The sequence below is a fragment of the Girardinichthys multiradiatus genome, chromosome 22, assembly GCF_021462225.1.
Source record: "Girardinichthys multiradiatus isolate DD_20200921_A chromosome 22, DD_fGirMul_XY1, whole genome shotgun sequence".
NCBI classification, from domain to species: domain Eukaryota; kingdom Metazoa; phylum Chordata; class Actinopteri; order Cyprinodontiformes; family Goodeidae; genus Girardinichthys; species Girardinichthys multiradiatus.
Genome location: NC_061814.1, coordinates 4,240,247 through 4,263,602, shown reverse-complemented (window position 1 = coordinate 4,263,602; position 23,356 = coordinate 4,240,247). Strand labels below are relative to the sequence as shown.

Below are 23,356 nucleotides of genomic sequence, written 5' to 3'. Positions count from 1 at the left end.
GGAGTAGATACAGAGTACCAGGTTACACTATGACCATGTAAACATCCATCTATCCATTTTCTATGCCCCCTTCTTCCGACCAGGGTTGCGGGGGAGTTCCGCGTAAACATGTTAAATCATGTTTTAACAATTAATGTAAATAATATCAGTTTCGTTTGGTACTTATATGGATCAAGAACTTAGTTTGGAGTCAGGTATTTAAAACTATTTGATACAATAGATATATTGGACAAAGGATGTGATAAAATCAGAACTTCCAGGTTCTGGGGAAGAGAAGAACCACAAAGAAGCTTCATAGATGTAGTGAATGATGCAGAGGATTTGGTGTGACAGAGAAGGATGCTGAGATGAAGGAGATGATCAGCTGCAGAGAACCATAAACACAACAGCTGATAGAAGAAATTGGAAATTTATGTTAACGCAGAATTGTAATGGGGTGTGGAGGTAAAGCAGGACCAATGCACTTACAGGGGGATAGGAGCCGAATGGTGAGTAGATTACTTGCTTTAATGAAGAGCAGAAAAACACTTACAGGATGGAACTCAGGCAGGTTTACAAACTAGAACACAGAGACATGGACCAGGGAAGACAGCAGTGTAGTTTCCTGAGTAGATTTCAGAAGGAACCAGTGGGAATCAATGACACTAAAGGAGAATAAATACTGAGGGAAAGTGGAGAATGGACCAATTAACCAAGGGAGGTGATCAGAGGGGAATCAGGAACAGCTGGTGGAAGAGGGAGAAAGAAGGCAACTGAGGAATGGTGATTAACAGATGAACAGGGAGGTAACTGACAACATCTAAGTGAACTGAAATACGTAAACAATGAGACTACCAAAATAAAGCAAATTAAAACTATGGCAGTGTAGAGAAAGTAAACAGAACTCAAACTCAAAACCCCAAACACAGACAGATTATGACAATAATGCCCAAATACTCATAATGTTGACATTTGTTGCTGCATCTCCATTTCTTAAGGTGCTCCTTTATTTAACAACTGTTTGAGACCAGTATCTCCTCTTTTCCTTTATAAAAAGAGGGACCTTCTTCTGCTCATAAAAAAGTAAACTAAGTAACTTATGCTTAAAATGAAATTTGAATGAGCTACTTTTTACTTTTATTTAAGTAACACTTTACATTGGTAACTTTACTTGTATTTAAGTAAAATTTTATTAAAATACCTTTCATTGAGTACATTATTTCTGTACTCTTTCCACCCCTGAAAGCCAGATGTAGTAAAGATGCTGGAGAGTGATAAGGTTATAGATAGTCTACATTGTTCATACAGTGAACAATGTAGGCTTCAAATACAGCAGCTTTCCAGTTTTTCTTCCCTGCTATTTTGTCATGTTCAAGTTGGTGTGTTTAGAAGTTATTTTATTGAAAGACAAGAAACTATGTGTCTTTGTTATAGTTTACCTTATAGATATCAGAATCAGCTTTATTGCCAAGTTTGTACATACAGACATACAAACAAGGAATTTGCCTCCGGTACACTTTGCTCTTTGGTTTTGTTTTTGCATTACAGAATATACAGGGGTTGGACAATGAAAGTGAAACACCTGGTTTTAGACCACAATAATTTATTAGTATGGTGTAGGGCATCCTTTGCGGCCAATACAACGTCAATTCATCTTGGGAATGACATATACAAGTCCTGCACAGTGGTCAGAGGGATTTTAAGCCATTCTTCTTGCAGGATAGTGGCCAGGTCACTACGTGATACTGGTGGAGGAAAACGTTTCCTGACTCGCTCCTCCAAAACACCCCAAAGTGGCACAATAATATTTAGATCTGGTGACTGTGCAGGCCATGGGAGATGTTCAACTTCACTTTCATGTTCATCAAACCAATCTTTCACCAGTCTTGCTGTGTGTATTGGTGCATTGTCATCCTGCTACACGGCACCGCCTTCAGGATACAATGTTTGAAACATTGGATGCACATGGTCCTCAAGAATGGTTCAGTAGTCCTTGGCAGTGACGTGCCCATCTAGCACAAGTATTGGGCCAAGGGAATGCCATGCATGATATGGCAGCCCAAACCATCACTGATCCACCCCCATGCTTCACTCTGGGCATGCAACAGTCTGGGTGGTACGCTTCTTTGGGGCTTCTCCACACCGTAAGTCTCCTGGATGTGGGGAAAACAGTAAAGGTGGACTCATCAGAGAACAATACATGTTTCACATTGTCCACATCCCAAGATTTACGCTCCTTGCACCATTGAAACTGACGTTTGGCATTGGCATGAGTGACCAAAGGTTTGGCTATAGCAGCCCGGCCGTGTATATTGACCCTGTGGAGCTCCTGATGGACAGTTCTGGTGGAAACAGGAGAGTTGAGGTGCACATTTAATTCTGCCGTGGTTTTATGTTTTTTGGATACAATCCGGGTTAGCACCCGAACATCCCTTTCAGACAGCTTCCTCTTGCATCCACAGTTAGTCCTGTTGGATGTGGTTCGTCCTTCTTGGTGGTATGCTGACATTACCCTGGATACCGTGGCTCTTGATACATCACAAAGACTTGCTGTCTTGGTCACAGATGCGCCAGCAAGACATGCACCAACAATTTGTCCTCTTTTGAACTCTGGTATGTCACCCATAATGTTGTGTGCATTTCAATATTTTGAGCAAAACTGTGCTCTTACCCTGGTAATTGAACCTTCACACTCTGCTCTTACTGGTGCAATGTGCAATCAATGAAGACTGGCTACCAGGCTGGTCCAATTTAGCCATGAAACCTCCCACACTAAAATGACAGGTGTTTCAGTTTCATTGTCCAACCCTTGTACATATATACAATATACAAATATACACATATATAAATAAAAAGGTGCATTTGCAACATCTGTATGCTGTTGTTTTGTACTCTATTGAAAGTTCAACAGAGAAACAGCCTGGGGGAAGAAACTGTCTCTGTGGCGGCTGGTTTTAGTAAACAGTGCTCTGTAGCGGCGGCCTGAAGGTAAAACTCTGAACAGTTTATGTGCAGGGTGTGTGGGGTCTGCAGAGATTTTGGCAGCTCTTTTCTTGACCCTAGACCTGTATAAGTCCTGGATGGAGGGAAGGTCAGCTCTGATTATTCTCTCTGCAGTCCTGATTATTCGTTGCAGTCTGGACCTGTCCTGTTTTGTGGATGAGCCAAACCACACTGAGATGGTTGAAGACAGGACAGACTGAATGATGGCAATGGAGAAGATGACCAGAAGCTCCTGTGGAAGGTTGAACGTCTTGAGTTGCCTCAGGAAGTACAGTCTCTGCTGGGCCTTCTTTTGAACAGTGTCTATGTGTGAAGACCATCTCAGGTCCTCAGAGATGGTGGTTCCTAAAAACCTGAAGTGGTCCACAGCTGCTATTTATACATATCTATTGTTCTTTTAAATAATATTTGCCATCTGATAATGAAAACCATCACATTAGCAATGTAACTGTGTGTATATAAATGTTTTACATTATTTATAGGCATATATTTTTCATTACTATTTCAAGCCAGCAGTTGAAAGTGGGCCAGTGTGTCAGGAACTCCCAGGCCACTTTTCTCTCGCTCACCTCTGTCATACACACTTTAATATTTAGACTAGAAAAATTTGCATTTCCTGCGAAAATGCAGTGTGAATGCTGTAAGCTGAATTTTTTAGCTGAAAGCTGGCAGAAACAAGCTGAAATTTACTGCAGAAAATCTGCTGAAATGTAATGAATTACGAGAAAACAGAAATGCTAAACTCATGTTGAAAGCTGGCAGAACGTGGCCAAGGTTGACAGCTAGGGTTGCCAACTCCTTGATAAATAAAGAAGGGACACCTTCTGGTAGGGCTATCCAACTCCACTGTCTGCACCTCTACTGGCCTGGTGATTTTTTTCACCCTTTTTCTTTGTGTGAAATGACTTTGGAAACATTGGACTCGAACCCAAGTTTAATTCGATGGATGTTTTTGACTGATACAAATATCCATGGAAAAACAATTATTCAGCAATTTATAAAATAATTTATTCTTTTTGCAAAATAAAATTACTAGACTAAAATGAATGTCCTTCTAAAATAAATAAACACCTCTTGAAAAGACCTCCGTCCTGCTTAACTTAAAACAATATAAAATAGCATAACAGTATAATGCAAAACATTTTTGTAATAGTGCTTTTAGTGCAAACAAAAAGTCTGTAGAAAAGTTGTAAACATAAACACTTGTGCCTTAAAGGCCATAACTGTACAGGTGTAGTGAAAAAAATATTGAACTAGTGAATTAAAAAATGCAGTGCTGAATTATGTAAAAACAACCTATTTTTTCCATTTATATTTCTTTTGAGCTCTTGCTGCTGCAAGGAGTTGTTTGTTTTTCAGGACTACTGAGTTAAACTCTGAGCAGGACATTTCATTAATTAGACTGACAATGAGCTCACTTCTCATTAATTCAGTAGAACATTTGTTCCTCACATCAGTCCACTTATTTTTCATGATGGAGAAAATCCTTTCCACAAACCCAGTAGAAGAAGGGATGCTGAAGACAAAGGGTACAATAGCCTGGATGTTGGGGATGTCAGCTGCTTGAAGAACTTGCATCCACCTCTCTGCTGTTCCACTGGACTGACACTTTTCCTTCTTCCCAGAGACTGTAGTGAGGCGCTCTAGTAGGCAGTTTGCAGTAACACATTCCTCATAAAGCTCATCCATAGACAGGTTTAACCTGCAAAAAGGGTGAAACGTTCTATGAACTTAGTCATAAGGGGCACATACCAGGTCATGTACAGTGGTAAAAAATTGAATAAATTTCTTTTATTTTATATATTTATAATTTTGTATAATATTTCAACAACTTATTGAAATTACTTTATTAATAATCATATATATACATTATATATATATATACAGGGGTTGGACAATGAAACTGAAACACCTGTCATTTTAGTGTGGGAGGTTTCATGGCTAAATTGGACCAGCCTGGTAGCCAGTCTTCATTGATTGCACATTGCACCAGTAAGAGCAGAGTGTGAAGGTTCAATTAGCAGGGTAAGAGCACAGTTTTGCTCAAAATATTGAAATGCACATAACATTATGGGTGACATACCAGAGTTCAAAAGAGGACAAATTGTTGGTGCACGTCTTGCTGGTGCATCTGTGACCAAGACAGCAAGTCTTTGTGATGTATCAAGAGACACGGTATCCAGGGTAATGTCAGCATACCACCAAGAAGGACGAACCACATCCAACAGGATTAACTGTGGACGCAAGAGGAAGCTGTCTGAAAGGGATGTTCGGGTGCTAACCCGGATTGTATCCAAAAAACATAAAACCACGGCTGCCCAAATCACGGCAGAATTAAATGTGCACCTCAACTCTCCTGTTTCCACCAGAACTGTCCGTCAGGAGCTCCACAGGGTCAATATACACGGCCGGGCTGCTATAGCCAAACCTTTGGTCACTCATGCCAATGCCAAACGTCGGTTTCAATGGTGCAAGGAGCGCAAATCTTGGGCTGTGGACAATGTGAAACATGTATTGTTCTCTGATGAGTCCACCTTTATTGTTTTCCCCACATCCAGGAGAGTTACGGTGTGGAGAAGCCCCAAAGAAGCGTACCACCCAGACTGTTGCATGCCCAGAGTGAAGCATGGGGGTGGATCAGTGATGGTTTGGGCTGCCATATCATGGCATTCCCTTGGCCCAATACTTGTGCTAGATAGGCCCGTCACTGCCAAGGGCTACCGAACCATTCTTGAGGACCATGTGCATCCAATGGTTCAAACATTGTATCCTGAAGGCGGTGCCGTGTATCAGGATGACAATGCACCAATACACACAGCAAGACTGGTGAAAGATTGGTTTGATGAACATGAAAGTGAAGTTGAACATCTCCCATGGCCTGCACAGTCACCAGATCTAAATATTATTGAGCCACTTTGGGGTGTTTTGGAGGAGCGAGTCAGGAAACGCTTTCCTCCACCAGTATCACGTAGTGACCTGGCCACTATCCTGCAAGAAGAATGGCTAAAAATCCCTCTGACCATTGTGCAGGACTTGTATATGTCATTCCCAAGACGAATTGATGCTGTATTGGCCGCAAAAGGAGGCCCTACACCATACTAATAAATTATTGTGGTCTAAAACCAGGTGTTTCAGTTTCATTGTCCAACCCCTGTATATTTACATATACAGGTCCTTCTCAAAATATTAGCATATTGTGATAAAGTTCATTATTTTCCATAATGTCATGATGAAAATTTAACATTCATATATTTTAAATTCATTGCACACTAACTGAAATATTTCAGGTCTTTTATTGTCTTAATACGGATGATTGTGGCATACAGCTCATGAAAACCCAAAATTCCTATCTCACAAAATTAGCATATTTCATCCGACCAATAAAAGAAAAGTGTTTTTAATACAAAAAACGTCAACTTTCAAATAATCATGTACAGTTATGCACTCAATACTTGGTCGGGAATCCTTTTGCAGAAATGACTGCTTCAATGTGGCGTGGCATGGAGGCAATCAGCCTGTGGCACTGCTGAGGTCTTATGGAGGCCCAGGATGCTTCGATAGCGGCCTTTAGCTCATCCAGAGTGTTGGGTCTTGAGTCTCTCAACGTTCTCTTCACAATATCCCACAGATTCTCTATGGGGTTCAGGTCAGGAGAGTTGGCAGGCCAATTGAGCACAGTGATACCATGGTCAGTAAACCATTTACCAGTGGTTTTGGCACTGTGAGCAGGTGCCAGGTCATGCTGAAAAATGAAATCTTCATCTCCATAAAGCTTTTCAGCAGATGGAAGCATGAAGTGCTCCAAAATCTCCTGATAGCTAGCTGCATTGACCCTGCCCTTGATAAAACACAGTGGACCAACACCAGCAGCTGACACGGCACCCCAGACCATCACTGACTGTGGGTACTTGACACTGGACTTCTGGCATTTTGGCATTTCCTTCTCCCCAGTCTTCCTCCAGACTCTGGCACCTTGATTTCCGAATGACATGCAGAATTTGCTTTCATCCGAAAAAAGTACTTTGGACCACTGAGCAACAGTCCAGTGCTGCTTCTCTGTAGCCCAGGACTGGGGAATGCGGCACCTGTAGCCCATTTCCTGCACACGCCTGTGCACGGTGGCTCTGGATGTTTCTAGTCCAGACTCAGTCCACTGCTTCTGCAGGTCCCCCAAGGTCTGGAATCGGCCCTTCTCCACAATCTTCCTCAGGGTCCGGTCACTTCTTCTCGTTGTGCAGCGTTTTCTGCCACACTTTTTCCTTCCCACAGACTTTCCACTGAGGTGCCTTGATACAGCACTCTGGGAACAGCCTATTCGTTCAGAAATGTCTTTCTGTGTCTTACCCTCTTGCTTGAGGGTGTCAATAGTGGCCTTCTGGACAGCAGTCAGGTCGGCAGTCTTACCCATGATTGGGGTTTTGAGTGATGAACCAGGCTGGGAGTTTTAAAGGCCTCAGGAATCTTTTGCAGGTGTTTAGAGTTAACTCGTTGATTCAGATGATTAGGTTCATAGCTCGTTTAGAGACCCTTTTAATGATATGCTAATTTTGTGAGATAGGAATTTTGGGTTTTCATGAGCTGTATGCCAAAATCATCCGTATTAAGACCATAAAAGACCTGAAATATTTCAGTTAGTGTGCAATGAATCTAAAATATATGAATGTTAAATTTTCATCATTACATTATGGAAAATAATGAACTTTATCACAATATGCTAATATTTTGAGAAGGACCTGTAAATATGAAAGATGTGTAAAAGATTGCATGTGTATTCTGTAAAGTAAATTTAAGATTATGTATTTATTTGTATTATCTATCAATTGTATTGCTTTGTTTATAACCATCCATAACATTAAAACATGGTTTATCACTGCAACAACAATTGTTATATTTTTACCTGCCAACCAGGCGAAGCCTTTTAGAGATCTTCTCCATGTCATCAAAGGAGATGTTCCCAGATGTTAGAGAGAGGGGCTGCAGGAGAAAGAGCCAGTTTTCCTCTGAGAAGTCAAACCATTTCTGGATGTAACTGATGGCAGTGTTTAAGAAGGTTGTAAACACCTGCCTGGCAACATCAGCATCAGATGGCGAGAGACGCTGAAGCTTCTGTCTTGTTAGGTACCCGTAGAACCCATCATCTCTTCTCTGAATTAATCTTCTCAGAAAAGAGTCCATGATGGAATAGAGGTCAACAGACGTGGTCACATTCTTCTCCAACATTTTCACCTCCTCTTCAAACAGAGACATGACATTATTACAGAAGAGGAGGTACACTTCAACAATGTCTGCCTCTCGTTCAACTCCATCAGCATCTTCTGTCATCCTCAGCAATGCTTTCAGGTGCCTTGGACAGTCCTCACCAATGCTGATGAGATATGACTTAAGTGGGACCCAGTTCTGTAGCAGGTGGGTGATTGCAGTGTTGAGTGACAGCCATCTCGTCACCACATGGCGCAGGATTTCATGGAATTCAACCTCACAGAATTCAGAGAAGTCTTTTAGGGACTCTCTTCTTTTGGCAGAGGTGGAAAAGAAACTGTATACCTTGAGGACAACATTTTCCACATCTACTAAGAGCTTGTCCAAAGCTTTTTTCACTGTTATGGATGATATGTGCATAGCAGTTTCCACGAAGGATCTCACTGTTGGCATCTCTCAATTTTGTGAAGACAGAGTTGTGGATTCCATAATTGACATAATTAGATTTGAGTCTGGGTCCTCTGTTGCTTCCTTAGCCGAGTCAATTAGCTCTGGAGCTAAAGTTTCGTTACCGTTGACTCTTGTTTCCCTCTTGTCATAGTAAATGCCCGTTTCAAATTTTATTTACCGGACTTATTGTGACTGTTTTGTCAGAACAATCGGGCTTACAAAGAACTGGGTCGGGGAGCTCGCCTTTTAAGCTGCGGCCATGATGGGGTTCCCCGCCTGTGATCATCTTCATCCCTGACCACACATCTCTGATATTGTTTTGCTGGAGCTTGATCTCCAGCTTCTTCTTGTACACCTCCTTGCTGTCTCTTATATTGATTTTAGGTTGCTTCTGTACACTCCTCAATAATTCCCTGTCTCCCTTTCTGAAGGATTTGAGGTTGATTTTGACAAGGCCGCAACTGAGTAGACCATTGTCCCTAAGCACTTTGTCCAACAGGCCCACTTTGCCAAAATCCTTATGACTAGCCCCATCGATCTGGTGACACTGTGTCCTAGTATATTATTAGATTATGCCCCCTTTATTATGGTCACCCAGAATTGGTACTGTTGAACATGCTCACACATGGCCTGAAACCTTTTTCCAGACATTGCACTTCTCCATTTGGACTTGTATCACATGATTTTGACCCCAGTAAAACCAACCCTGGGGCTGTGTCAACCAGTTAAATGCTGTATGGTAAATTACAGTCTTGATGGTTCCAGTGTCTATTTCAAATACCACTACCATTCAGGGGTAAATACACAAGCGACTAATTTCTCTTAATCAGGCTGTTCAGTCATGTCTTGGGAAGCTTTAATTGGTGATCCAAGAAAGAGGGAATCCTCCCACCATACAGAATATATGGGAAGAAGCGTGTAGTTCTGTATTAGTCATTAAATTTGGAGGAGGCAGCAGTTTGTTTTGACTCACTTGGTGTCACTTCTGTGCTGTAGACAATCATATAGGAATGGGGTATCAAATTTGTTAATTTGCTGGTTTGCTCTAAACTCACAGCGCTATGCTAGGTCATAGAAACCTCAGACAAAGTCTTCAGCAGGCTCACCACATGTATGTTTGCACTTGGGGCATATTCTTTCATGTATGACGTTTCTCTTTGGCACAAAATGTTTGCTGAATTTTTTTTTCATCACTGTTTTAGAGTTAAAGACTGGCCAAACTTTATCTTTACTGATGGCATTAGCCCTGTTAGACATAAATGGTTCTGATACAGTCTCTGCCTCTATCCCCATAAGGTAAAAGAATGAGTTAACCTCCTACTCCATGCAGTACTGGTCTACCTTGGTTCCCACTCTGTAATAAGCAAAGCCTTAGCCCCGTATTGGTGACTCAGTTGGCCAGGTGAAGTCAAAGAGTTCTAACTTTTCCATAGCTTGTTTTTATAACCAACCAATGGAATTTATGGACTGCACTTTTAAAATATATTATCAATATGAGAGCATCCACACCCATGACAAGAACACACTGGATCATTTATACAATCATACAGGCCTGCACCCACTCTCACTTTAACACTTGGACTTTATCTCATCGCTCTATTCCTTTGTTCTCTACAGACAGAGGGTGAAAAGAACACACCCTGTAACCAACAATTTAAGTTCTGCATTCCAGACTCTAAAGCTTTTTTTCCAATAGTACCTACTCAACTTGGTTTTTAGTGATATCAATTAGTACCAGTACAAATACAACTTGGTACCAGCTTTTTTATTAGTATCTAATAGGGAGTTACAAGAGCAACTCCGTTACAAGAATCAACCCTTCCATTTGAAAATATTTGCAACAACAACTGAGTGTATTCAGAGCTGTAAGGAAAACAACAACACTGGTGCAGCAATAAGATACAAACATTCTTGTGCTTGGTGACAGATGAGAAAATATACTGAGGGAGCTAGAAGGTGGTTTTTCTCATACAGATTACATCACGTTACTTTTCAGGCTGCCCTGCTATGACAACTCCACCTACATTGTAAGGAATAATGAACCTAACTGTGTGTAGAGTTGAGTAGAGCCAAGTCGAGTTCAGCCAAATAGGTACCAGTGGAAAAGAGCCTTAAGAAAAGAGACCTTGCAGCACTGGTTTGCTTGGACAGAGTGGGATGTGTCTTAAGCTGCCACTGTTCTGTCAGCATACATGGCTAAGCTGGGTATGTGATTACGGCATTAAGTTTTCTTTTCATGGGGCCTAAAATCCCTGGTGGTGCCCCTTAATGGGGGACTAGGTTCTGTGCTTTGTGCATAAGTGCAGAACATGTTATGCCACCCCTGAATCTCAGGCTTTAATGTGTTAAATATGTTTTTAAAAATTGTAAACTCAAAATAGCTTGAAATAATTAAAACAACAATCACGCTCCAAACACGTCAGAGATCCAGGTTGCCTTTTGTCCTATCCACCAATTAATATTTAAGATATCTTAAACATAATTATAATTTTTTTTTTAAATTACTTTACTTTTCTCATAATTGTGAATTTGTCTTTTATCTGTTTAGGCTACCCACAAATATCGATATCCCCAATAGAACTTGAAGCATTGCCTGAAAAAAAAGATTCTTATAACATTGTTAATGTGAATGAAATTACACATAACACTCACTTCTAGCAATAGGCGACAGAGAGCTATAAGGTGGCCTTTAAAATACGCAGATATTTTGAAAAAAATAATGAGTTTTGCCCCCGGCCCCGAATGGACTGGGTCCGCCTCTGGTAGGTCTCCCGGTGGCCCGTCTGCATGTTGTCGTTGAACGTTTTTGTGCGTAGTTTCATTGCTTTTCCCAGAATGCAATGCGCATCTGTCATGGCTGCTTACTGACGCTTCTTTTGGCACATGGATAGCTAGAAACGGTGTTTGTCAGATTCCGGCGCTGTGACTTGCCTCAGTAACCGGGGTGTTTGAGCTTGGTCAGGTCTGGGACCGTCCTGGCTGCAGGCAGGAGATCCAGCCGACGTTCAGCAGAAACTAACAGGGTGTTCGGTCATGTTGTTCAGCTTAGAGATCCCCGTACTTAGAGGCTTTCTGACAAGCAGCGAGGCTACAGAATGGACACAAAACACCGTTGCTGATTCAGGTGAGATATTCACGTTTATTTAATCGGGCTAGCGCCGTGGACCGTGGACCGGCTAGCATCTTTTTAAAGTTACGTTTAGGCTCGATCAGTTTTATTTTTATCATAACTGACCAGACATTTTACTGTGACTGTCAAAGGATGGGACAATCTGTGGGCGAAAGTGACAGAATTAAATGCCTCAAACGTAATTACTTAAGAGTTAAGAGTTTGTCCATTTCTCGTGTGAACACAACATTGGTTAGTTTATGGAGTGGGCAGTATTTACCTTCATGTTGGGTAATAAGTGGAGTCGAATTGTAACGGTATAACCTGTATTTATACTTGCAACTAATATAAGTTTTATAAAGGAACATCATGTAAATGTTTTAAGTGCGACGTATTAGCCGGTGTGTTTTCATAGATTTGGTTGCTAGTAACTGATTAGTTCTTATGTTCCATATCTTTTCGCTAAGCAGTGGTTCAAGGTAGACAGAGATCAAAGGATGAGCCCACCGTCCCGTGCTTAGTCTCGAGCCTCACGCGGCATCTGAACCGGACCACGAGAACATGAACACCAAGGGCAGATGGAGGAAAATGTTTGTGGGTTGCAAGAGGGGGAGCCTTATAACAAAAGTCTATAGATAACAGAAACATCAATTAGTGTAAACTGGAAAGCTGGGTTTTTACGTTTATTCCACTGTACATTGCTGTCAACGTCAAAAGGCTTGTTTGGCTACTTTTACTTCTATCTGGATACCCGAATGTTCCCTGATCACCACTCCCCTGCTTTCATAGTGCCAACAACCACCACCAAGGTTTTCCTTGTAGCCATGCTCCTTAAGAACACATCATGTCATTCACCATAGGCGACTGACAATGGAGCAAGAGGAGCAGCTGCGGGAGTGCTTGTTTGTGCTCCCCCAGTTTATGACCCAAAAAATCTCATTGCTCCCAGCAATTTAAACAAATCAGGAAGTCTCTTTTAATTTTCATTATTTTTATTTTTAAACTGGCAATTAAAAAAATAAATATTAGAGATAGTTTCCAAATTTAGTCATACCTCCTTCAGCTCTAAATTCAATCCAACTAATCAGTCAAATTTGGAAATATAAGCTGCTCCACCCCAACACGATTTCTTAATTTTGCCATCACGGACAGGAAACGTAAAATAAAACGAGTCTTTAAGTGTTATAAAATTACTGCAGCTCTCACTCACCATAAATCAGATTAGAAACAGCAGAAAACCATTGACAGCATTGCAGGTGGAGGTGGAAGCTGCAGGCGACATGGACCTGTGACCAATCTGTAACAGAGCTGCCTGCAGCAGGTATCTGTTATTCCTCACCACTCGTAAAAACAGACCCCCAGTAACTAAATCTAGCTGTACTCTGTCCACCACAGTGCAAGGATGTGGGGCTGTAGATGTAATCCTCTTTATTTTTTTTTATAGTTAGCTAACCCATTTTACAAAAACAACCAAAAATACAATAATCCCAAAGATCTTTAGTAGATGACAAATACAATTTTAATTTCATTAATTATTATATGGCAAAAAAATAACTAATTCATTCTTTTTAACATTTACAAATTTTTTTAACATTTAAAATTTTTTATTTAAAAATAATTAAAGGTTTTAGATGGGCTCGCCACCCGTGGGAGGGGGCTAAGGGGTCAGGTGCAATGTGTTATGGGTGGCGACCTTGGTGATCTGATCCTCGGGTCCAGAAGCTGGTTCTTGGGACGTGGAAGGTTTTCTCTTTGGTGGGAAAGGAGCCTGAATTGGTGTGCGAGGTAGAGAAGTTCTGGCTAGAAATGGTCTGTCTCACCTCGACGCATGGCTCTGACTCTGGAACCAGTCTTCTTGAGAGGGATTTGACACACTTTCACTCTGGAGTTGCCCTTGGTGAGAGGTGCTGAGCTGGGGTGTGCATACTTGTCCCCCATCTTGGCGCCTGTACGTTGGGGTTCACCCCGGTGAACGATAGGGTAGCCTACCTCTGCCTACGGGTGGGGGGACGGGTTATGACTGTTGTTTGTGCTTATGCACTGAACAGCAGTTCAGACCACCCACCCATTTTGGAGTCCTTGGAGGGGTTGTTGGAGAGCACCCCTCCGGGGGACTCCCTTGTTCTACTGGGGACTTCAATGCTTATGTTGGCATTGACAGTGAGAGCTGGAGGGGTGTGGTTAGGAGGAATGGCCCTCCCATTCTGAACCCGAGTGGTGTTTTGTTATTGGACTTCTGTGCTCGTCATGGAAAGTCCATAACTAACACCATGTTCAAGGATAATGGTGTCCATATGTGCTCTTGGCCCCAGGACAAGCCTAGGCCACAGTTCAACGATCGACTCGATCTGATCTGCGGCTGCATGTCTTGGATACTTTGGTGAAGAGGGGAGTGTAGCTTTCCACTGACCACTACCTGGTGGTTAGCTGGCTCCGATGGTGGGGAGGATGCCGGTCAGACCTGGCTGGGTCAGCTGGGAATACCTGGCGGAGTCTCCCGTGAGGCGGAGCTTCAACTCCCACCTCCAGGAGAGCTTCAAACACATTCCGGGTTAGGTGGGGAACATTGAGTCCGAGTGGGTCTATGAGAGGTACTCCACCAACACTGTTTACAGTGGGCAGGGTGTGCTGTTGACCTCAACTCGGGAATTTGTGATTTGGTAGGCAGAGTACTTCGAAGACCTCCTCAATCTCACCGGTACGTCTTCTACTGAGGAAGCAAAGCCTGGGGACCTTGTGGTGGGCTCTCCAATCTCTGATGCTGAGGCCACCGAGGCGATTAAAAAGCTTCTTCGTGGTAAGGCCCCAGGGCACCATGCATCGCATGGACATTGGGGGCAGTTCCACTGGATTGGCAGATCGGGGTGGTGGCCCCCCGATTCAAAAAGGGGGACTGTAGAGTGTGTTCCAACTATAGGGGAGTCACACTCTTAATACTCCCTGGTAAGGTCTGTTCGGGGGTTCTGGAGAGGAGGGTCCATCGGATAGTCGAACCTCGGATTCAGGAAGAGCAGTGTGGTTTTCGTCCTGGCCGTGGAACACTGGACCAGCTCTACACCCTCAGCAGGCTCCTGGAAGGTGCATGGGAGTTCGCCCAAACAGTCTACATCTGCTTTGTGGACTTGGCGAAGGCGTTTGACCGTGTCCCTCGGGGGAATCCTGTTGGGGTGAACTCCGGGAGTATGGGGTACCAGACCCTTTGATACGGGCTGTTAGGTCCCTGTACAACCGGTGTCGGAGCTTGGTCCGCTTTGTAAGTCGGACTCATTTCCGGTGAGGGTTGGACCCCACGGATTCTCTTCATAACTTTTATGGACAGAATTTCTAGGCGCACCCAAGGTGTTGAAGGCATCTATTTTGGTGGCCTTAGGATTGTGTCTCTGCTTTTTGCGGATGATTTGGTCCTGTTGGCTTCATCAGCTTGTGATCTACAGCTCTCACTGGAGCAGTTCGCAGCCGAGTGTGAGGCAGCCAGGATGAGAATTAGTGCCTCCAAGTCCAAGGCCATGGTCTTGAGCTGGAAAAGGGTAGAATGCCTTCTCTGGCTCGGGGGGGAGATCCTGCCTCAAGTGGAGGAGTTCAAGTATCTTGGGGTCTGTCGTGGTGAAGAGAGAGCTGAGTCAAAAAGTGAAGCTCTCGATTTACCGCTCGATTTACGTTACTACGTTCATCTATGGTCATGAGCTTTGGGTTGTGACCGAAAGAACGAGACCACGGATACAAGCGGCCAAAATGAGTTTCCTCCGCAGGGTGTCTGTGCCCTCCCTTAGAGATAGGGTGAGAAGCTTGGACTTAGAGTAGAGACGCTGCTTCTCCGAGAGGAGCCAGTTGAGGTGGCTCAAGCATCCTCAACCAGGAGGCATCTGGTTAGGATGCCTCCTGGACACCTCCCTGGTGAGATGTTCTGGGCACATCCCACCGGGATTAGGCCCAGAGGAAGACCCAGGACAAGCTGGAGGGACTATGTTTCTCAGCTGGCCTTGGAACGTCTAGGTATTCCCCTGGATGAGTTGGCCCAAGTGGCTGGGGAGAGGGAAGTCTGGGTCTCTCTGCTTAGACTGCTGCTCCAGCGACCCGACCCCGGATAAGTCAAAGGCGATGGATGGCTGGATAATTAAGGCCAATAAAGTTTAAATAGAGCTTAAAAATAAGTCTAATTTTCTGCTGAAGAGTTTTACACATTATTTATGTGGATAGGTGAAAGAATGTTTAATTTGTAATGCATGCAATTCAGAAAAGTAAAAACAAAAGAATCTAGAAAAAACACATTTAATTTGGCCCTGAGACTAATAAATGTTCTGTTGCGTTCTTTGAAATAATTTTAGAAGAAAGATAGTCATTTATGATACAAAAAAACATTACACACTTCCTCTTAATTTCTGTACAATTTCAGGGTTGTCACCAGGAATTATTCTAAGCACGCAGGGGGGGTGTCATGATGTGACACCGTTTATACCCACCCTTCGAAGCTGACATGATTTTAGAAAGCTTTACCTTTAGCGGTCAGACAGGGTCACAGGGCAAAAGGAATCGGGAACAGACTCAGCACATGTTCTACAGCCATCATAAAAACCACACGCAGGGAGATGTCAGTCAAAGAGCCGGTAGTCTCATAAAAAATAAGTATATCAGCCTAGTTTCAGCGTAGCGGCAGCAGCTTTCAGCATAGCGGCCCGCTATGCTGAAATGCGCTGGCGAGAACCCTGGATTTACAGCAAACTCCCTAAATTCTTTAATGATAGCTGTTATCTAGTCATAAAGATGATCAATAATGCTCTCAGAATAAATGTCTGCTTTCCTACAGTCTCCTTTCACCAGCGATCTGCCACAACATGTGCATCATGCACTTGAAATTGGAGCAAATGTCTGTTATGTGGTAGAAAGTTATAATTAATTGTGTTGAATAGTTTATTAGTGATACATGGGGCTTTTATTGGGAATAATATTCTACCCTGATAATGTCCACGCTGCTGCTCTGACTGCTCTGTCTCTTTGCTTCGTTAGTGTTTATCTGAATGCAGACCTGAGTTGTAGGGGAGCGATCTTCTGTCGCATCATCTTGTCCTGCTCTTGGACATAAGATATTTGCTCCTGCAAATGAATTTTTCAAAGCTCCCAATTTGAGTAGCAAATCTTGGGCTGTGGACAATGTGAAACATGTATTGTTCTCTGATGAGTCCACCTTTACTGTTTTTCCCCACATCTGGGAGAGTTACGGTGTGGAGAAGCCCCAAAGAAGCGTACCACCCAGACTGTTGCATGCCCAGAGTGAAGCATGGGGGTGGATCAGTGATGGTTTGGGCTGCCATTTCATGGCATTCCCTTGGCCCAATCCTTGTGCTAGATGGGGACGTCACTGCCAAGGACTACCGAACCATTCTTGAGGACCATGTGCATCCAATGGTTCAAACATTGTATCCTGAAGGCGGTGCCGTGTATCAGGATGACAATGCACCAATACACACAGCAAGACTGGTGAAAGATTGGTTTGATGAACATGAAAGTGAAGTTGAACATCCACCAGTTTTCCTCCACCAGTATCACGTAGTGACCTGGCCACTATCCTGGAAGAAGAATGGCTTAAAATCCCTCTGACCACTGTGCAGGACTTGTATATGTCATTCCCAAGACGAACTGACGCTGTATTGGCTGCAAAAGGAGGCCCTACACCATACTAATAAATTATTGTGGTCTAAAACCAGGTGTTTCAGTTTCATTGTCCAACCCGTGTGTGTGTATATATATATATATATATATATATATATATATATATATACACACACACACACACACACCGGCCACTTTATTAGGTACACCTTTCCAACTGCTCGTTAACCAAATTTCTAATCAGCCAATCGCATGGCAGCAACTCAATGCATTTAGGCATGTAGACATGGTCAAGACGATATGCTGGAGTTCAAACCGAGCATCAGAATGGGGAAGAAAGGTGATTTTAAGTGACTTTGAACGTGGCATGGTTGTTGGTGCCAGACGGGATGGTCTGATCTACTGGGATTTTCACGCACTACCATCTCTAGGGTTTACAGAAAGTGGTCCGAAAAAGAGAAAATAGCCAGTGAGCGGCAGTTCTGAAGGCAAAAGGGGGCCCAACCTGTTACCAGCAAGGTGAATCTAATAACAAGTGGCCGGTGAATGTATATACACACACATATATATGAACCTTCAGGCATGGTTTGTGATTTGAAAATGGTAAAATTACATTTCAGTATGACCCGCTCCAGCCATTGTGGTCCTTAACATTGTAGTTGCTTTTGAGTTTTATTTACTTTTGAATACCTTCTCATTCCACCTGGTCCCATGGCCAATCAGTGAACAGCAGTCTGTTCACGTCACATGTAGCCCCGGTTGGACCTGCTCAGGAGAAGGGACCGTAAAAGCAGGTACCGGGCTGGAAAAACCAGCAACAGAAACGCTCACAAAACGGGCTGAGTGGAATGGAGACGGGCTGAACGGAGCCATTAGCGTGATGGCAGTCATTCTCAGCCAGCAGAACGAACAGGGAACTAAAGGCTCGTGTCAAATGGTGTTAATTAACGGGCTACTTAAAAATGATCAGATCTGTAAACTTCCATTCAACCTATATTATGAATCTCACGTCTAAACCATTGAAGCTGTAAGGCCTCAGTAGTAAGGCCTCAGTATGCGGGGATGTAGATTTTTTATTTTTTCTATACAGGCACTGATCAAGACAAAAAGAACCAATACCAACAGAAGACCCTCATTCACTACTCTAATGTTGAAGGTTCATGTGTGATGTAACTCACAAACAGTACATTTAGTGATGATATTTTCATACAAGCATAGTAAGCTTTACAACAATGCACCTCAGACACTTGCGGAGACTGGGCAGGTCAGTGTCACTGCCTGGAGCTCTGCACAGAGTTAGAGTAAATGGAAGAGGTAGCCATTGTATTGTTTTCTGCTCTGGCAGCAGAGTTGAACTGTAGGGATCTTTATCCTGATTTTCTGATTAAAAAGCTTTGTGTTCCTGTTTTAACAGTTTTTAATTCAATTTTAACCCATTTCAACACATCATCTCTAGGCACTTTACAAAGTCAATTCAATCGAATCATACAGATTTCAATTAATTCCAATTAATCCTTACCTTACCGACTCTCTGGCTGATTTTGGGGTTACGTCTATGTAATGTTACCAGCTTCAGTCTTAACTGATGTTTAGTTCTTCAGTGTAGACTGGGCTGTGATTTCTTTCTGCAGTCTATTTTCCACAATGACCTCTCTGATCTTGGTGACGTTGAACTTGAGGTTCTTTACCAGACACCATGGGCTGTTATTTCCTCTCAGTTCATGACTCAAAACCATCTTACAGGCATCCATTGATTATGGTACCATTAACAATTTTAATCTTACAAATTGAAGTAATATCTATCTGTACATGCTTGGTTGTTCAGCAGAGTCCCAGGATACAATGCTGGCTACATGTCCAATAAATCTGAGGAGCCCCTAACCAGCTAAACAGACAAACCAAACCATTCTGAAAGGCACAAGCATCCAGCTAAATGATAGAAAGAGCTTTCTGGTAAAGCACATCATTCAACTGTTTACCGAAAACGGAATGAGGCATAAAAAGGAAAGAACACAATACCTTCAGTCAAGTAGTGATGGGAACTTCGGCACCTTTTAGAGAACCATTTGTTTTGGCTCGACTCACTTCAAAGAGCTGGCTCTTTTGGCTCCCAAGCAGCTCTTCAGATTTTGCTGCTTGAATAATTTTGTTGCTCACAATGTCACAAAATATAAGGGCATAAAAATAAAAAAAATTACCGTAAATTCCGGACTACCTGATTAAAAGCCGCATGCTCTAATTTTAGAAAGAAAACCAATTTTGTACTTGTACACGCCACACCGAATGTTAAACCACATTGTAATATGATTTACACAGAAAGATATTACATGTGAGGAATTTTTTACTTTTAATTTAGTCCGCATGGTAATATAAACAAATGCATATTGCAAATGCTTTTTTTCGAACAGTGCCTGTAACATGGCTACTTTTAAATATATGTGCGTTATCAGTAACACACAAATTTTGTTGCTAATACTTTTTTACTGAACAGAGCACGAACAACATTCCAATATCTCCTAACTGATATACACTGCAGCCTACCAGGTCAAAAGTCATCAATAAAAGTCATCATCTTCTTCTTGCGCACTGAAACCATGAAAGTCCTGTTCTTCAGTGTCCGAATTGAACAGCCTCAGGATCTCGTCACTCACTTCAGCCTCTTCGTTGTCGCTCTCACTTGAGCGCCACTTGTCCCCTCACGCAGCAGTCCAGCCTTTCGAAACCCGTTGGTGATTTTCCATGTTGATGAGGGTGAATATAAATGTCTGATTTACAATACTGGTAATTGAATTGTGAAAGTGCTCTTGATTTATCACACAAGTTCATTGGACCTCTTTGAACTACTCATCAATTTGATTGGTCTACTGTTACCAGGCAAAATGTTTTTGGCGGCATGAAAAAAAACATGCATTAGCCGCATTGTTGTATAGGCCGCAGTGTTCAAAGTGTGTGAAAAAAGTAGCGGTTTATAATCCGGAATTTATGGTAATTATTTTAAAATGCAGCAAGACCAAGACATAGAAAATCTTATTTTAATGTAAACCCAATATTTCATAATCAGTAGGTTCCTATTTTCATAACATTAAACATAATTTCAAGAAGTGAACAGACCCTATAAATTGTAACAGCAGCCTCACTCATGGTGTTGCAGCATTGCCACACCCATTGCCAAATAGTCAGCCAATGTGTATGTAACTGCCTACCCTCTACCCTACCCTACTCTACCCTAGTCCTACCACAGTCGTTTAGGACTTTTTAAATGTGTTCCGGTGGTGAACTGTTCAGGTAGTTTGCAACTATTCTAAAAGTGAGAAACATTTGGCTCAAACTCATACTCGACGTTACTCTTAGGTTATTTGCTCTGTCTAAATTGCCCTTAGCAGTGAGTGTGCCCTGGTTTTTCCTGAGTTTGTCCTGTGTGTTTCCTAGTTGCCCTGTGATGTTTTGGAGACGTGTCCTAGATGGGTTCTCACCCAATGTAACCTGGGGACAACTTTACATTAAGATGGGTGATATCACCAGCTGCCACAGATGAAGTTAGATGATGTCATGAGACATTTTGTTTATAATTCTCTTTATCTGTCTTTTATTCATTTCCAATGTGGTGTGAATATATTGTCAGGTTTACAGTAAATCAAATCTTAAAATACCAACTCTGCTCTTAGCAGTTTTAGAGCATTCATTCACCAATGAATCCTAAAGCACTTGTTTAACAGGGGAAAATTATGTTCTTGTTCAATTAAAAGCATAAATCATCATTCCAGTCAGTGTTTTGAAAATTGCATATTTTAAATTCTAAATCTGACATGGAGAATTACAAAATTTAATTTAAAACCAAAAACGTAATTGCTTCTGTTTATCTTCTTTATCAGATTACCATTTACACATCCAGCTCTAAAAGGTCTGAAAATCTCTTGTATTACTGTTGTTTACTAATAATATAATAAATAGAAAATGGAACAGATTGGACAGAATAAATAAATGTAGCCATACCCAGAGTGGGACTCTCTTATACCAGTAATTTGCACAGTTCACACCACTCCCTACGTCACAGCAGCTAAAGAGGCTCCAGCAGCTAGATGCTCGTGGTAAATGTCAGTCTGGCCCTGTGTGATAGGTTGGTTGTGGTCACATGGGAGACATCAAACCTGGCTTCACAATGACTATTAGTTGTGCCTGTGACTGCCTGCTGTATCTGGTAGCAGTGCTGCTGGCTTTCCTTCTTTAATATAATAAACTCAGTCGACCTGCCAGGCATTCCCGGAGCCTCCCTGGAGCCAATGAAGGGAAGGTAAAATAGGAGAAATATTTCTTTTTAATTTTCATCAGAACTCTGATGCACCTGGACTGGCTCTGTGTCTGCCTGTGCCTTTCTGGAGAGGGGAATCGTCCGAGCTTCTGCTGGCAACAACTTAATGCTCACCCTCTACAGATGATCCACATAGCCCTGTCTTTCAGTGTTTAACCCTTTCTCTCTCCTAGACATGGAAATTGACTGAGCTTTTACTGTAACTAATTATATGTGCTCTCTTTCAGACTCTAATTTTGAAAACTGGCTCAGAGTTTATCTGTTCTTTCTTTCTAGGTGAAACGACTAAAGGAGCTACATCCATTAACATTTACTTTTCCTTCCCATAGAAAGTACTTCTGGATCAGTGCTTCTGTGTTATTTTTGTGTCTCTGTTCTGTTCTCTCAAACCCCCAGTCGGTCGTGGCAGATGGCCACTCACACTGAGCCTGGTTCTGCTGGAGGTTTCTTCCTGTTAAAAGGGAGTTTTTCCTCTCCACTGTCGCCACATGCATGCTCAGTATGAAGGATTGCTGCAAAGTCAACGCCTGTGACTGTCCACTGTCTCTACATGCTCATCCAGGAGGAGTGAATGCTGCAAGTCACTGACTGGATGCAATCTGCTGGGTTTCCTTAGATAGCAAAAGCTTTTTTTCCAATTTGAATAAAAAGCTAACTCCGACTGCACTGTTCAATTGTTAGGATTAATAGGAATGTATGTACCTGACTGTTGTGAAGTGCCTTGAGACAACATGTGTTGTGAATTGGCGCTATATAAATAAAACTGAATTGAATTGAATTGCTGCAGCATTTTGGATCAGCTGAAGGCCTTTAACTACATTTTGTTGGCATCCTGATAGTAAAGAATTACAATAGTCCAGCCTTGAAGTAACAAATGCATGGACTAGTTTTTCAGTATAATGAAAGAAAAACCCACAATGGTCACAGAAATAACTTGAATCTGACAAAGGTAATAATGAATACAAATTCTATGAAAATGAACAAATGAAAGTCAGACATTGCTTTTCAAACATGCTTCAACAGAATTATTTAAAAAATAAACTCATGAAACAGGCCTGGACAAAAATGATGGTACCCTTAACCTAATATTTTGTTGCTCAACCTTTTGAGGCAATCACTGCAATTAAACGATTCCTATAACTGTCAGTGAGACTTCTGCACCTCTCAGCAGGTATTTTGGCCCACTCCTCATGAGCAAACTGCTCCAGTTGTGTAAGATTTGAAGAGTGCCTTTTCCAGATGGTGGGTTTCAGCTCCTGCCAAAGATGCTCAATAGGATTTAGGTCAGGGCTCTTAGAAGGTCACTTCAGAATAGTCCAATGTTTTCCTCTTAGCCATTCTTGGGTGTTTTTAGCTGTGTGTTTTGGGTCATTATCCTGTTGCAAGACCCATGACCTGCGACTGAGACCAAGCTTTCTGACACTGGGCAGCACATTTCTCCCCTTGATAGTCTTGAGATTTCATTATAACTTGCACAGATTCAAGACACCCAAAGCTAGATGCAGCAAAGCAGTCCCAGAGCATAACAGAGCCTCCTCCATGTTTCACAGTAGGGACAGTGTTCTTTTCTTCATATGCTTCATTTTTCCATCTGCCAACATAGAGCTGATGTGCCTTGCCAAAAAGTAAAATTTTTGCCTCATCTGTCCGTAGGACATTCTCCCAGAAGCTTTGTGGCTTGTCAACATGTAATTTGGCAA

The 23,356-nt window shown here is 42.3% G+C and overlaps 1 protein-coding gene across 2 annotated transcripts in view; it reads left to right on the top strand.

Moving 5' to 3' along the window:
- Positions 1 to 11,468: 11,468 nt before the first annotated feature.
- Positions 11,469 to 23,356, top strand: part of ttc27 (tetratricopeptide repeat domain 27) — a 131,979-nt gene continuing 120,091 nt past the window's right edge. Inside the window, exon 1 of one of the 2 annotated variants that reach the window (XM_047352192.1) lies at positions 11,469 to 11,755. In XM_047352192.1, coding sequence (XP_047208148.1) covers positions 11,665 to 11,755 — 91 coding nt within the window. In that variant the 5' untranslated portion in view covers positions 11,469 to 11,664. The remainder of the gene's footprint in view (positions 11,756 to 23,356) is intronic. The other variant, XM_047352191.1, reaches the window with a different exon arrangement.